This window comes from Cyprinus carpio, chromosome A24, assembly GCF_018340385.1.
Source record: "Cyprinus carpio isolate SPL01 chromosome A24, ASM1834038v1, whole genome shotgun sequence".
Lineage (NCBI taxonomy): Eukaryota > Metazoa > Chordata > Actinopteri > Cypriniformes > Cyprinidae > Cyprinus > Cyprinus carpio.
This window is the reverse complement of record NC_056595.1, coordinates 24,906,058-24,919,181: the sequence shown is the minus strand read 5'-3', so window position 1 is coordinate 24,919,181 and position 13,124 is coordinate 24,906,058. Positions and strand designations below refer to the sequence as shown.

Sequence of the window (13,124 nt, the reverse complement as noted above, 5' to 3'; positions counted from 1 at the left end):
CCTGCAGGTAACACAGATCTACAATAACAGGATCATAGTGGACTTGAGCAGATCCTGCTGTGACAGAGACTCACAGAGAAACATTTCATGAGTCTTATATAATCATCAGTCAGACTCTTATCTGATCATGTTTTGAAAGAGATGCTGCTTACAAATGGCTTTCAGCTCTGGAAATCTCTTAGGAATCATTTCTCTGAGTTCTTTCTTCTAGAAGATATATTCAGCTGCCAAACACCACTAGCACCACCAACAGTTCAAAACTCCAATACTGTTTCAACTTTTTACCTATTTTTCCTTCTCATTTATTACATCATGGTGAAATCAGTGAACTCCATAAGTTTGAAAACGTTTAGCTTAAATGTTTAATATGAATAACCAGTGCTAATAAACGGCTGCTGATGTAGTATTCAAATGAAGCGAGTTGAGGCTTGGACCCGGAAACAGCGCTTCTTACGTCACCACTTAACAACCAAATAGATGTTTAGGTCGTGAATGAATGATTGGGAGAGATTACTTGGAAATATTAAATATTATTACCCTGTCCATCACTCAAATGCATCTCATGTCAGAACTTTTCTTTCTCTTTATATCACTTGTATAAGCGGTGTCCCCGTGTGGAGCTGATGAGTTTTGATTTCTGTTTTCTGTAGAATTTCCAGTCTTTCTCAGCACCTTCTGAATCTACAGACGTAAATGAAGATCCCTTCAGTTCTCTTGTCTCTTCTGATGCTCTGAGAGAATCTGTCCATCAGCTGAGAGACAAACTGGAGGATTTCTGCAAAGAGCAGCTCAAGAAAATCTCAGACAGAGGTAAAGTCCTGCAGATTCATCTGATCTCAGAAACCAGTCCATCATCATCTCATATCATGGAAAACATCGTATGTGACCCTGCAGCACAAAAGCAGTCTTAAGTCGCTGGGGTATATTTGTAGCAATAGCCAAAAATAGATTGTATGGGTCAAAATTATCGATTTCTCTTTAATGCCAAAAATCATTAGGATATTAAGTAAAGATCATGTTCCATGAACATATTTTGTAAATTTCCTACCATAAATATGTTAAAACTTAATTTTTGATTAGTAATATGCATTGCTAAGAACTTCATTTGGACAACTTTAAAGGTGATTTTCTCAATATTTAGATTTTTTGCACCCTCAGATTCCAGATTTTCAAATAATTGTATCTCAGCCAAATATTGTCCTCCTAACAAACCATACATCAATGGAAAGATTATTTATTCAGCTTTCAGATGATGTATAAATTTCAATTTTGAAAAATTGACACTTACAGTATGACTGGTTTTGTGCTCTGTAGGGTCAAACATTAGAAATGTCTTAGGAATGGATGCAGGATCATGAGAATCACACTGTTCATGTCTGTTAATTTCCACAGTCATATTCACCAACATTGTTCCCAGAACCAGGAACGACTTCCTACAATTTAAGTCAGTAAGAAAACAAGCAGAAAAACTGAGTGTGTTCATGTTCTTCCTGTAGAAGGAGAAAGAAGAGTTTTATAACTGATGATGTAAATGATGATAGGCACAGGATATCTGGTCATCTGTACTGAGACACTGATGATAATAAAGTATCATCAGTGTATCAAACATGCAGTATAATAAATCAGGCAATGCCCAAACAACAAAACAACAAGTAATCCAATACATACATACTGACCAATATTACTAGACCCAATATATATAGAGCAAAAACAAAACCAAGCAAAAACCAAAAACAACATAGACCTCACCATTTTAATACTGACTGAATATACTCTGTTTATACTTATACTTAAACTGACCAATATTACTACAACTTTTAAGATTATCATGCAAGGAGTTCCACAATTTTACTCCCATAACTGAAGGGCACATTTGTTTTATTTGTTTTATCGTGCAAATTGATGTTTAAAATTATACCTTCTCCTACTAAACTCTTTTTCTAACTGATAAAGGTGTTGTATTTTCTCTGGTAAAATTTTATGTCTTGCTTTAAACAAAATTATTAGTGTTTGAAACTTAACCAAATCTTCTAACTTTAATATTCTGGATTTCGCAAATAATTTACTTGTATGTTCTCGATAGTTAACTTTATGAATAATTCTTATGGCTCTCTTCTGTAGAATAGATAAAGGTTTTATATTTATCTGATATCTGATTCTATGCAATAAATAAAATATGGTACGATGAGTGAACTATAAAGTATTTTCATTGTTTCCTTATTTAATACCTCCTTCACATTGTTTAAAACAAAAAATGTTTTGGCAGATTTTTCTTTTAATGTGTGCTATGTGAGGTTTTCCATGATAACTTATCATCCATAATTACACCAAGAAAAACGAAACTCAAACACTCTCTCAATATCAACTCCATCTATGGATAAGGCAACAGATTCATTTATTTTCCTATTTCCAAAGACCATAAATTTTGTCTTTTTTAAATTCAATGACAACTTATTTACATCAAACCATTTCTTCAGTTTTGTCATTTCATATTCAATAGATTCTACTAATTTCTGTATATTATTTCCAGAACTGAAGAAATTAGTATCATCTGCAAATAAAACAAACTGTAATAATTTGGAAACATCACAAATATCGTTAATATATAAAAGAAAAAGTTTAGGTCCCAAAATAGAACCCTGTGGTATCCCCCTTTTAATTTCCATAAGTTCAGATTTGACATCAGTTAACTGTACATATTGTTTCCTGTTATGCAGATAACTTCTCAACCAATTAAGGGCCATTCCTCTCATTCCATACCAACTTAATTTAGAAAGTAAAATATCATGATTCAAAGTATCAAATGCCTTTTTCAAATCAATAAACACTCCTACTGAGAATCTGTTGCTGTTGTTATTTCTTCAACAATATTCATTAAGGCAGTCGCTGTGGACCTTTTTTGCCTAAAGCCATACTGGCTTTCACTCAGCAGGTCATGCTTTTCTAAAAAACTTTCCAACTTATAAACAAAAAGTTTTTCCAGTACCTTTGAAAATTGTGAAAGTAATGAAACCGGTCTATAGTTATCGAAGCTTTGCTTATTTCCTGCTTTAAATAGTGGAATAACTTTTGCCCTCTTCATTCTATCTGGAAAAATACCACTTCCAAAGGAAAGATTACAAATATAACAAAGGGGTTTGACCAACAGTCAATTGTCTTTTTTAATATAATCATATCTATTCCATCACAGTCAATGGAAGTCTTACTCTTTGACTTAGAAACAATAGAAATAATTTCTGATTCACTAACAACCCCTAAAAACATTGACTGCAGTACTCTGCTATCTCCTCTCCCCCCTCTTTGTAATGACATGTCATGTATCTTGATACTATCTGCCAGATTTGGCCCCATATTTACAAAAAAAGAATTAAATTCATTAGCCACCTCATTCAAATCATGCAGTGTCTTATTATTATAAATAAAATGATCAGGCAGGGCTGTATGTGCTGTTTTGTTACCCATTACTTTATTCAAAATGTTCCATGTACCTTTTAAACTATTTTTATTATCATCCAACAGTTTATTATATAATAATCCTTCTTAGCCTGTCTCATAATTACTACTAGCTTATTTTTATACACCTTATATTTCATTTCAGCAGTATTTGTTCTATATTTTATAAAATTTCTATAAAGTTTGTTTTTCTTTTTGCATGCCTTCATCAATCCTTTTGATACCCAGGCCCTTTCTATTTTCATTTACTTTTGTTTGTGTACCACTATTGGACAATGTTTATCATAATATGTTATATACCTTTTCAAAAAAGGCATTGTAGGCAGCATCAACATCCTCCACATACACCCCTTGTCCCATTCTTCATTTAGGAGATCATTCCGAAACCTATTTATAGCATCATCGTTTCTTACTCTTACCAGTCTACACCCTATCTCCTCTTTACTTCTTTTTAATTGCCAAGAAAAAGTAACAAAAATTGGCAAGTGATCACTTACATCATTTATAACTAATCCACATTTTATGTTTTCTTTAAAGCAGTTTATAAAGATATTATCGATTAAGGTTACTGATTGCTCTGTAATTCTACTGGGTTTATCAATCAACGGATATAACCCTCTTCCATACATTATCTCAAGAAAGTCCGCGGATGACTTCTGCTTGGTAACCTTTAATAAATCAATGTTGAAATCTCCACATACTAAAAAAGTTTTATTTTCATTTACCTTACTTAATAACTCATCCATCTTTTCTATAAATGTATCCATCAGAGACCACTGAGATGTTATAGAGTCTCTTCTTTTCTCTTCATGACATTAATACTGCAGCTGAACTTCTGTCACTAAAATGACATGAATCAGAATAAATGTGTGTATTAAATCCTCTTATAGACAGTAAGATCAGTGTGTGTGTAAGTCCAGTGGTGATGTTTCTGTGCTTTTCTCATCCTCTGTATGTGTTGACTGAAATCAGTCATTTAGTTTTTAATGTAGAGTCATTTTTATTTTATTTTTATTTTTATTATTACTAAATAAATAAAAAAATCAGTTTTTTCTTTCAGTTCAAATGATCACAGTCAATAAATCATTTTCCTTATTCATCTCATGTTTCTCCAAAACTTTTCAGTGTTTTGTGTTTTTCTGTCTTCTGGTGTCATGAGTCACTGATTTTATTGTCATTCCATTGTGTGTGTGTGTGTGTGTGTTCAGTAGTTGCCTCACTTGTTGGACTGGCAGGTCAATCTGCAATTGGATTCTCAAAATTAAGTACTACAAGTATATTACATTTTAAAATGCTCATAGTTACTTTTGGGGACAGTTTATTTTAAAGGAGCCATGTGTAATGTCTGGCAAAAAAATCAAGTCATACTCCACATTCCATACCAGATGGGGGCAGTATGCCTCAATAAAGTGAATTGGTCTACTCTAGAGTAACAAACGAGAAACGGCATAGTCTCTATGCTCCGCCCCTACCTTCACAACAACCCTAGAGCCATAGCCGAAGCCTAAAGGACGTTTTGCCTCCAGAGGAACGTTGGGTGATGTCAAGTGATTTTGAAACATGACATCTTCAAGCTACTCCCCTTCACCTTTACCAGTGAATATGTTTCATATTCGTTTTGTTCATATTACATTTTGAGTTGTATATACACATTATTTGAATTAAATTAATTTGACAGACAGCATTCTGTCAACATCAGACAGCTGATGTTGACCAAGCTAGCGCCAACCAACGTAACCAGAGCTGCCAACTCTCAAGCATTCACCGTGAGACACACGCAATTGACTCTTTTCACACGCTTTCAAAAACTTGACCGCTCTGAATATAGTGAGTGAGTGTGCGCGCGGCCGGGGCGCTCTCTCTCTCTCTCTCTCTCTCTCTCGGGTTCATTATCATCGAAGACATTTCAAGCTTCTTAGGTAATGTTACATTTTAGCATCAGCTTGGTAGAGACGGGCTTTGGTAGATAACAAGGTGAAAACCGGATCGGATCTGTGGGTAAGTTATAGCTAGCTAATTATCAAACGCAGCTACGGTTAGCCATCGCTAACATTAGCACGTTTATCGAACAGCCTTCGATACATTTCTATGTTATAACTTCCCGAAAAAAAATACGCAAACATATAAAACAAACTTCTAGCGAAATACTAACAGCATCTTACTTACCAAGTTCGGAGTCGAACCTCATTTCTTTCAAGTCCATCAGTTGTCTCCAGCGATGGAAAGCAGTGCCGATGTTTACTCTGTTTCGGCTCCTTTTCTTATCGGATTTGATTTGTGATTCCGAGCGCGGTTATTTCCCTGTAGCGGGTGGTGGTGGTAGGTTTCTCTTGCCAAGGGCTTCAGCCATCCTTCCGCTCTCTTCCCTGAACTGAAATGAAGTGGTGGGCTGTACTTTCCACACGATTGACATCAGGTTCCAGTACGCCCACAAGCCGTGCGAGTTATTCGTGCATTGCAGGTTGGCTGGTGGTTATGTTGCCCGCATACCGCCTCCCATGGCCGAAACTGGTATTACGACACCTGTCGGGCCGTGGCTAGTAATGCTAATGCTAATTAAGGTTGATATCTCTGCAGCACTATAACTTGACATTTTTTTAATGACATCATCGCCATTATTTCTTCTCATTCTTTTGATGCGTGTAGGTAATTTTTTGGATATTTTTACCTCAATTTTTACACATGGCACCTTTAAAGCTGCAGTCCATAACTTTTCTTTGGTTAAAAATGATCCAAAATCAAATTTTGAGCAATTACATAACCAGCCAAGGTTTCAAAACTATCTCCTAACCTTAGCCCGATTCACAACGGTTAGCTTGTAATAATGTTTTCTAATTTGAGTGCTACTGGTAGGTTTTTGTGGGAAATACAAGCATGTCACCATTATATTCCAGTTTTAAATGTGCATCCCAGATACACGGGATTACACAAGATCAAAGAGAACCAGTTGTAAGGAACATAAATATACATAACCCATAAGCTTTTTGGGTTAAAAGAACAATTTATTTATATGAAATTCGAATGGTATGACAATTAGATTAGAAATCTACAAGTAACGCTAATACACACTATATACACATTGTCACGCAATACTGATGTTATTAACATGAACAATTTGAGAACAAAGTATAACAATAATAATATATATAATGTAATTTTTTTTCCCTCAGTCAGAAGTAAAGTGGCAGACATGTTGGCCTGAATTTCATTTTGGAAAATGGGAGAGAATTCCCCCTTTAGGGTGCTCTCATGGGGAAGATTTTTTTTTTTTATTTGATGGGGGAGTTGGGGTATTTCCTTTAGACATATTTTAAACTTCCAAAAAAAAAAATAACAAGGAAACACATGACTTAAGGGAAAAAAGAAAGTGAAAGTGTAGTTGAGCTGTTGTGTCTCTGTATTCTTGCAGTAAAATGGAAGAAGCTAGAATTTCTCTGGATGAGCTCTCCTGTACAGTGTGTCAGGATCTCGTGAAAGATCCAGTTACCATCCAGTGTGGACACAGTTACTGTGAGAACTGTATTACAGACCGCTGGGATCAGGAGGATCAGATGAGCGTCTACAGCTGCCCTATGTGCAGACAGACCTTCAGTCCAAGACCTGCTTTAGCTAGAAACACTGTGCTGGCTGTACTGGTGGAGAAACTGAAGAAGAGGAAACGTCCTGCTGACTGTGACGCTGGAGCTGGAGATGTGCAGTGTGACGTCTGTACTGGAAGAAAAATAACAAAGCCGTCAAGTCCTGTCTGATGTGTGAGGAATCTTACTGTCAAACTCATTTTGACCATCATGAGGAATTTCATTCACCGTAAACCACACAAAGTGACTGATGCCACTGGACGACTGCAGGAGATGATCTGCCAGAAAACATGAGAAACATCTGGAAATGTTCTGTATTACTGACCAGCAATGCATTTTGTGAGCTGTGTACAAAATATGAGCATAAAAACCACAACACTGTATCAGCCGCAGCCCAGAGAACAGAGAAACAGGTATTTAAAACTAGTGCTTACACTTGTAGTGTGAAACAAGCTTTCATCTTCATTTTCATTCATGTACAATGGTGGTAAACAATCAATCATCCTTTCTGGACTTTGGGTTATCAGTTCCACTTTTACTGGATTCATCTATTCACATGATGATTTAGAGCCAGTATAGTTTTCTGTAATATTTACTGTCATCCATCTGTCCTGCAGAAGCAGCTGAAGAAGATGCAGAAGACGTCCCAGCAGAGAGAGAAAGATCTTCAGCAGCTGAGAGAGACTGTGGAGTCTCATAAGGTGAGTCTGGAGAAGAAGAGAAGTTTGTCTCTGTCTCAGTTCAGACTCACTGAAGCTGAATCACTATGTGTCCTAACAGCGCTCTGCACAGACAGCAGTGGAGGACAGTGAGAGGATCTTTACTGAGCTCATCCGCTCCACTGAGAGACGCTGCTCTGAGCTGGTACGACTCCTGATTCCTGATATCAGAGATCAGGAAAAGACTGCAGTGAGTCGAGCTGAAGGACGACTGAAGCAAATGGAGCAGGAGATCAATGATCTGAGGAGGAGAGACGCTGAGCTGGAGCAGCTTTCACACACACAGGATCACATCCAGTTCCTGCAGGTAACACAGATCTAGAAGAACAGGGTCAGAGTGGACTTGAGCTGTGAGAGAGACTCACAGAGAAACATTTCATGAGTGTCTTATTATATAATCATCTTCTTTTGAAAGAGACGCTGCTTACAAATGGCTTTCACCTCTCTTTCTCATTTCTATCAACTCTCTCTTCTGGAAGATATATTAAGCTGTCAAACATCATTAGTGCCACCAACAGTTCAAAACTTCACTAACTTTTCAACTTTTTAAAAAATGAATCAGGTGATCTTCAAAGTATATATCTTTAAAGCTGTATATTAGCAATCAGTCCAACAAGGATTTCAGACAAAAATTCAAGGTGTCGCAAATAATTTGTTTTTTACTGAAACTGTGTTCCTTAGTGATTGGGCGGCATGACAACGGTGTAAGGGATCCAAGTGCAAGCTTTAATAAAGAGCGTAGTTGAAACAGGCAGGGTCAAACAACAGCAAACAACTATGTCCCAGGTCAAAACAAAAGAGTAATCCAAATAACAGGCATTGGTCAGAACAAGCAGCAAACAATCACAAACCAGGGAACAATCCAAAGACAAAAACACAAAGGCAAGGAAACAAGGAAATGTTTAGAAATGTCTCTTAACAGCAAAACAAGACTCAGCAATGTGTGAGAGTGCAACTTAAGTAGTCCTCCTAATGGGAAACAGGTGTGTTGTAATCAGTTCCTAGGCTGGGGTTTCTGGGTAATGGACTCTGGGGTGAGAAGGTGAAGGTAAGGGATGAAGTGCCCTCTAGAGGAGCTCATGGGCAAACCAGCTGCCCCCTTAATGAGCAGCTTTTAGATGCTTCCCAAAGCGTCATACAACTCCAGGAGTGAGGCGGAGCGGAACAGGGGGAGGCCCAGGTCCCTGTGGAATTGGAGGATCTGGAGACTGAGGCAGAGCCAGTGGAGCAGGGAGCCAGGGTGAATCCTGAAGAGCAGAAAGACAGGGCGCATCCGGCAGAGCAGGAAGACAGGGCAGAGCCGAAGACCACCAGGACAGAGGAGGTGAAGCTGAAGACTAAAAGGGTGAAGCTGAAGAGAACGAGGGCAGTGTTGAGGACCACCACAACTGAGCAGATGGGACTGAAGATCCCCACGGTGGAGCTGATGGTGCTGAGGACCACTTCAGTGGAGCTTATGGTGCAGGAAACCACCACAGCGGATCAGGCGAGACTGGAAGAGAGAGCACAGAGAGGTTAACAACGGCCTCTGTGGCTGTAACAGGACAGACAGACAGTTCAGAGACGGCATCTTTGGCCATAACAGGGCAAGCAGAAAGTTCTGGAATTGCCTACTTGGTCTTGACAGGACAGGTTGAGAGTTCAGAAGTGGGCGCCACTGCCCAGAGAGAAGCTGAAGTAGACACCACAGACATGGAAAGTTTTGCAGCAGAGGCCGTCACCCAAAAAAAAAAAAAAAATTTATTAAAAAAATCCTCCTCAAAAGCCCGACAGTGAAGGAGGAACCACACAACAGCAGGGCATAATCCAGAAACTGACAAAGCGACCCTCGAAGACCATCATGAATGATGAATGACTTCAATCGTTCATTAAGTCCATGACAGACAAAGAAAATCCAGGAGATCAGAGAGATATGCAATGTCCAGAAAGTCTTGAATGTGGTCCTCAAAGGAATGCCATCCTGACGGAGGCAAACTAACCTGATTGCTGGTCTATGATTGGTCTGGAAACACTCGAAAAGACACTGTATCCAGGCATGGTTGAGTCTTCTGTTACGGGCGATGTGACAACGGAGTAGGGATTGGGTGAGAAGGTGAATGTCCAGGGTCCGGTGTAAGAATGTGAAGGTAAGGGATGGAGTGCCCTCTAAAGGAGCTCTTGGGCACTCCAGCTAGAGATTGTGACAGATATAATGCAAGTCAGCAACTGCACGTTTGTGAGAATAAAAATAAACCAAATCAGGAAACACAAAATTAATACCCATGGCTCCTGATAATATATTGAGATCTTATGAAGCATAACGATCTGTCTGTACAAGAATTTTTACATTATTATTGGTAATCTAGACACTCAGGCAACATGGAAATTCCAATTCTCTCAGACAGTTCATTACAATGAACTGGTTCTCTTTAGTAGTTCATTTACATAATCACGCAGTGACATAATGTATATTAAAGCACACAATATTGATGTGAAACATGGATGTCTTATGTCTAGAGCTTATAAAGTGAAAAACCTAGTCTCACCTTTTTACATGAACAATGAGAAACCATAAAAAAATTAATCTCTTCCCTTCATTCAAGTGTTCAATCCACGCATGCACATATCAGCAGCTTATCGGTCTTCGGTTTAACTGTTTTCTTAGTTCAGTGACCGTTGGAGGAACTGGAGTGCTGAATGAGTTCACAGGTATTAATTTTGTGTTCCTTGATATGCTTTTTTTTTTAATTCTCAAAGATGGGAAGTCGCTAACTTGCATTTTATGAATCACAAAGGACCACAGTTTCAGCTAAAAATCTTCTTTACTGATCTATGGAAGAAAGAAAAATTACCTACATGGCCCTAAGGGTGAGTAAATTAAAAGAAAATGTTAATTTTTGCACGTGAATTATGCCTTTAAGACACGGTCGGGTTCTGTTTGGTATCAATGCGCTGAAGCATTATTCAGTCACATTCATCTGTGATTGTACAATTTTATGAGTAATTAATGAATTATTTGTAGCTCCTTGCATTTTTGTCAGAAATCTTTATAAGACTGATTGCTAATATTACAGAGTCAAGTTTGTGTATTTTCAATGTCACTATCTGCTCTAAAGTTATAAATAAATGGTCAGTCTAATTAATTGTAGACTTTGAGCTGCCTCTTTAATCAAATCTACTCAACCCTACAATGAGACCTCCACTGATGTGCTTGAGCTGTTTAGATGGACATTTATGTTCTTAGCAGATGTTTTATCATCCAAACTATTTTCCAGAAAGTTCACATACAGTGTAAGGGGCAAATACTAGAATCAGTAGCTCTAATGTGATATAATGAATATGAGTAGAACGAAGCTGATGCTTTGAAAGTGCTGGATTGAGGTTAGTTACTAATGATCAGTCAAGTCAACAAGAGCTGCACCAATCTGATGTTCCTGCAGGTTATTGGGTGAAGTGTGGAGCTCATGAGTTTTGATTTTTGTTTTCTGTAGAGTTTCCAGTCTCTCTCAGCACCTCCTGAATCTACAGACATAAATGAAGATCCCTTCCGTTCTCTCGTCTCTTCTGATGGTCTGAGAGAATCTGTCCATCAGCTGAGAGACAAACTGGAGGATTTCTGCAAAGAGGAGCTCAAGAAGATCTCAGACAGAAGTAAAGTCCTGGAGATTCATCTGATTTCATAAACCAGTCCCCATCATCATTTCATATCATGTAGAACATCATATTAGAAATGTCTTAGAAATGGATGCAGGATCATGAGAATCCACACTGTTTCATGTCTGTCGATTTCCACAGTCCACATTCACCTACGTTGTTCCCAGAACCAGGAACGACTTCCTACAATGTAAGTCAATAAGACAACAAGCAGAAAAAACTCTCTGAGTGTGTTCATGTTCTTCCTGGTAGAAGGTGAAAGAAGAGTTTTATAACTGATGATGTAAATGATGATCTGCACAGCTATCTGGTCATCTGTACTGAGACCACTGATGATACACTGAACATGAAGTGTTCAGCTTCATGAAAATATCAAACAGATTCATAATTCCTGATTCTTATGTGTTTTATATCCATCAGATTCCCGTCAAGCTCACTCTGGATCTGAACACAGTGAATAAACCCGACTCCGTCTGTCTGAGAGAAACAGATTTATTACTTACACTAACACAGTCCAGCCATATCCTGATCATCCAGACAGATTTGATTTTTGGCCTCAGGTGTTGTGGTAGAGAGAGTGTGTGTGGACGCTGTTACTGGGAGATTGAGAGGAGTGCTGGTGTATCAGGTGGTGTGGATATATCAGTGTCATATAAGAGCATCAGCAGGAAGGGAGGAGGTGAGTGTGTGTTTGGACGTAGTGATCAGTCCTGGAGTTTGTTCTGCTCTCCCTCCAGATTCTGTTTTGGACACAATAACATATGGACTGATCTCCCAGTAAAGTCCATCAGCAGTAGAATAGGAGTGTTTGTGGATCACAGTGCAGGAACTCTGTCTTTCTACAGCGTCTCTGACACAATGAGCCTCATCCACACAGTCCAGACCACATTCACTCAGCCGCTCTATCCTGCGTTTTTGGTTTCTACGCGATCATCATTGAAACTGTGTTGATGAATCAGAATAGACTGATGAGAAATTCTACCCATAATGCTTTGAGCTGCATGATAAATCAGTAACAGTGAGATGTTATAGAGTCTCTTCTTTTCTCTTCATGACATTAATACTGAAGGCTGAACTTCTGTCACTAAAATGACATGAATCAGAATAAATGTGTGTATAAATCCTCTTATAGACAGTAAGATCAGTGTGTGTGTAAGTCCAGTGATGATGTTTCTATGCTTTTCTCATCCTCTGTATGTGTTGACTGAAATCAATAATTTAGTTTTTAATGTAGAGTCACATCAGTTATTTTTATTATTACTATCAAAAAAAAAAAAATTATTTCAATTCAAATGATCACAGTCAATAAATCATTTTCCTTATTCATCTCATGTTTCTCCAACACTTTTCAGTGTTTTGTGTTCTTCTGTCTTCTGGTGTCATGAGCCATGATTTTTTTTGTCATTCCTTTGTTTATGTTGTGTGTGTGTGGTGTGTGTGTGTGTGTGTGTGTGTGTGTTGTCATTCCTTTGTGTGTGTGTGTGTGTGTGTGTGTGTGTTCAGTAGTTGCCTCACTTGTTGGACTGGCAGGTCAGCTGATCTATCAGCAGTGCTGGGCAGTAACTGATTAATCTGCAATCGGATTCCAAAAGGTTTCAAAACTATCTCCTAACCTTAGCCCGATTCACAACTGTAAGCTTGTAATAATGTTTTCTAATTTGAGTGCTACTGGTAGGTTTTTGTGGGAAATACAAGCATGCCACCATTATATTCCAGTTTTAAATGTGCATCCCAGATACAT

The 13,124-nt window shown here is 38.1% G+C and overlaps 1 protein-coding gene across 1 annotated transcript in view; it reads left to right on the top strand.

The window, feature by feature from the left end:
• The window catches only part of LOC109107729 (E3 ubiquitin/ISG15 ligase TRIM25-like), a 44,419-nt gene that overhangs the window by 23,528 nt on the left and 7,767 nt on the right, over positions 1-13,124 (top strand). The window contains exons 3-4 of the mRNA XM_042714928.1: positions 7,812-8,057; positions 11,221-11,380. Coding sequence (XP_042570862.1) covers positions 7,812-8,057; positions 11,221-11,380 — 406 coding nt within the window. The remainder of the gene's footprint in view (positions 1-7,811; positions 8,058-11,220; positions 11,381-13,124) is intronic.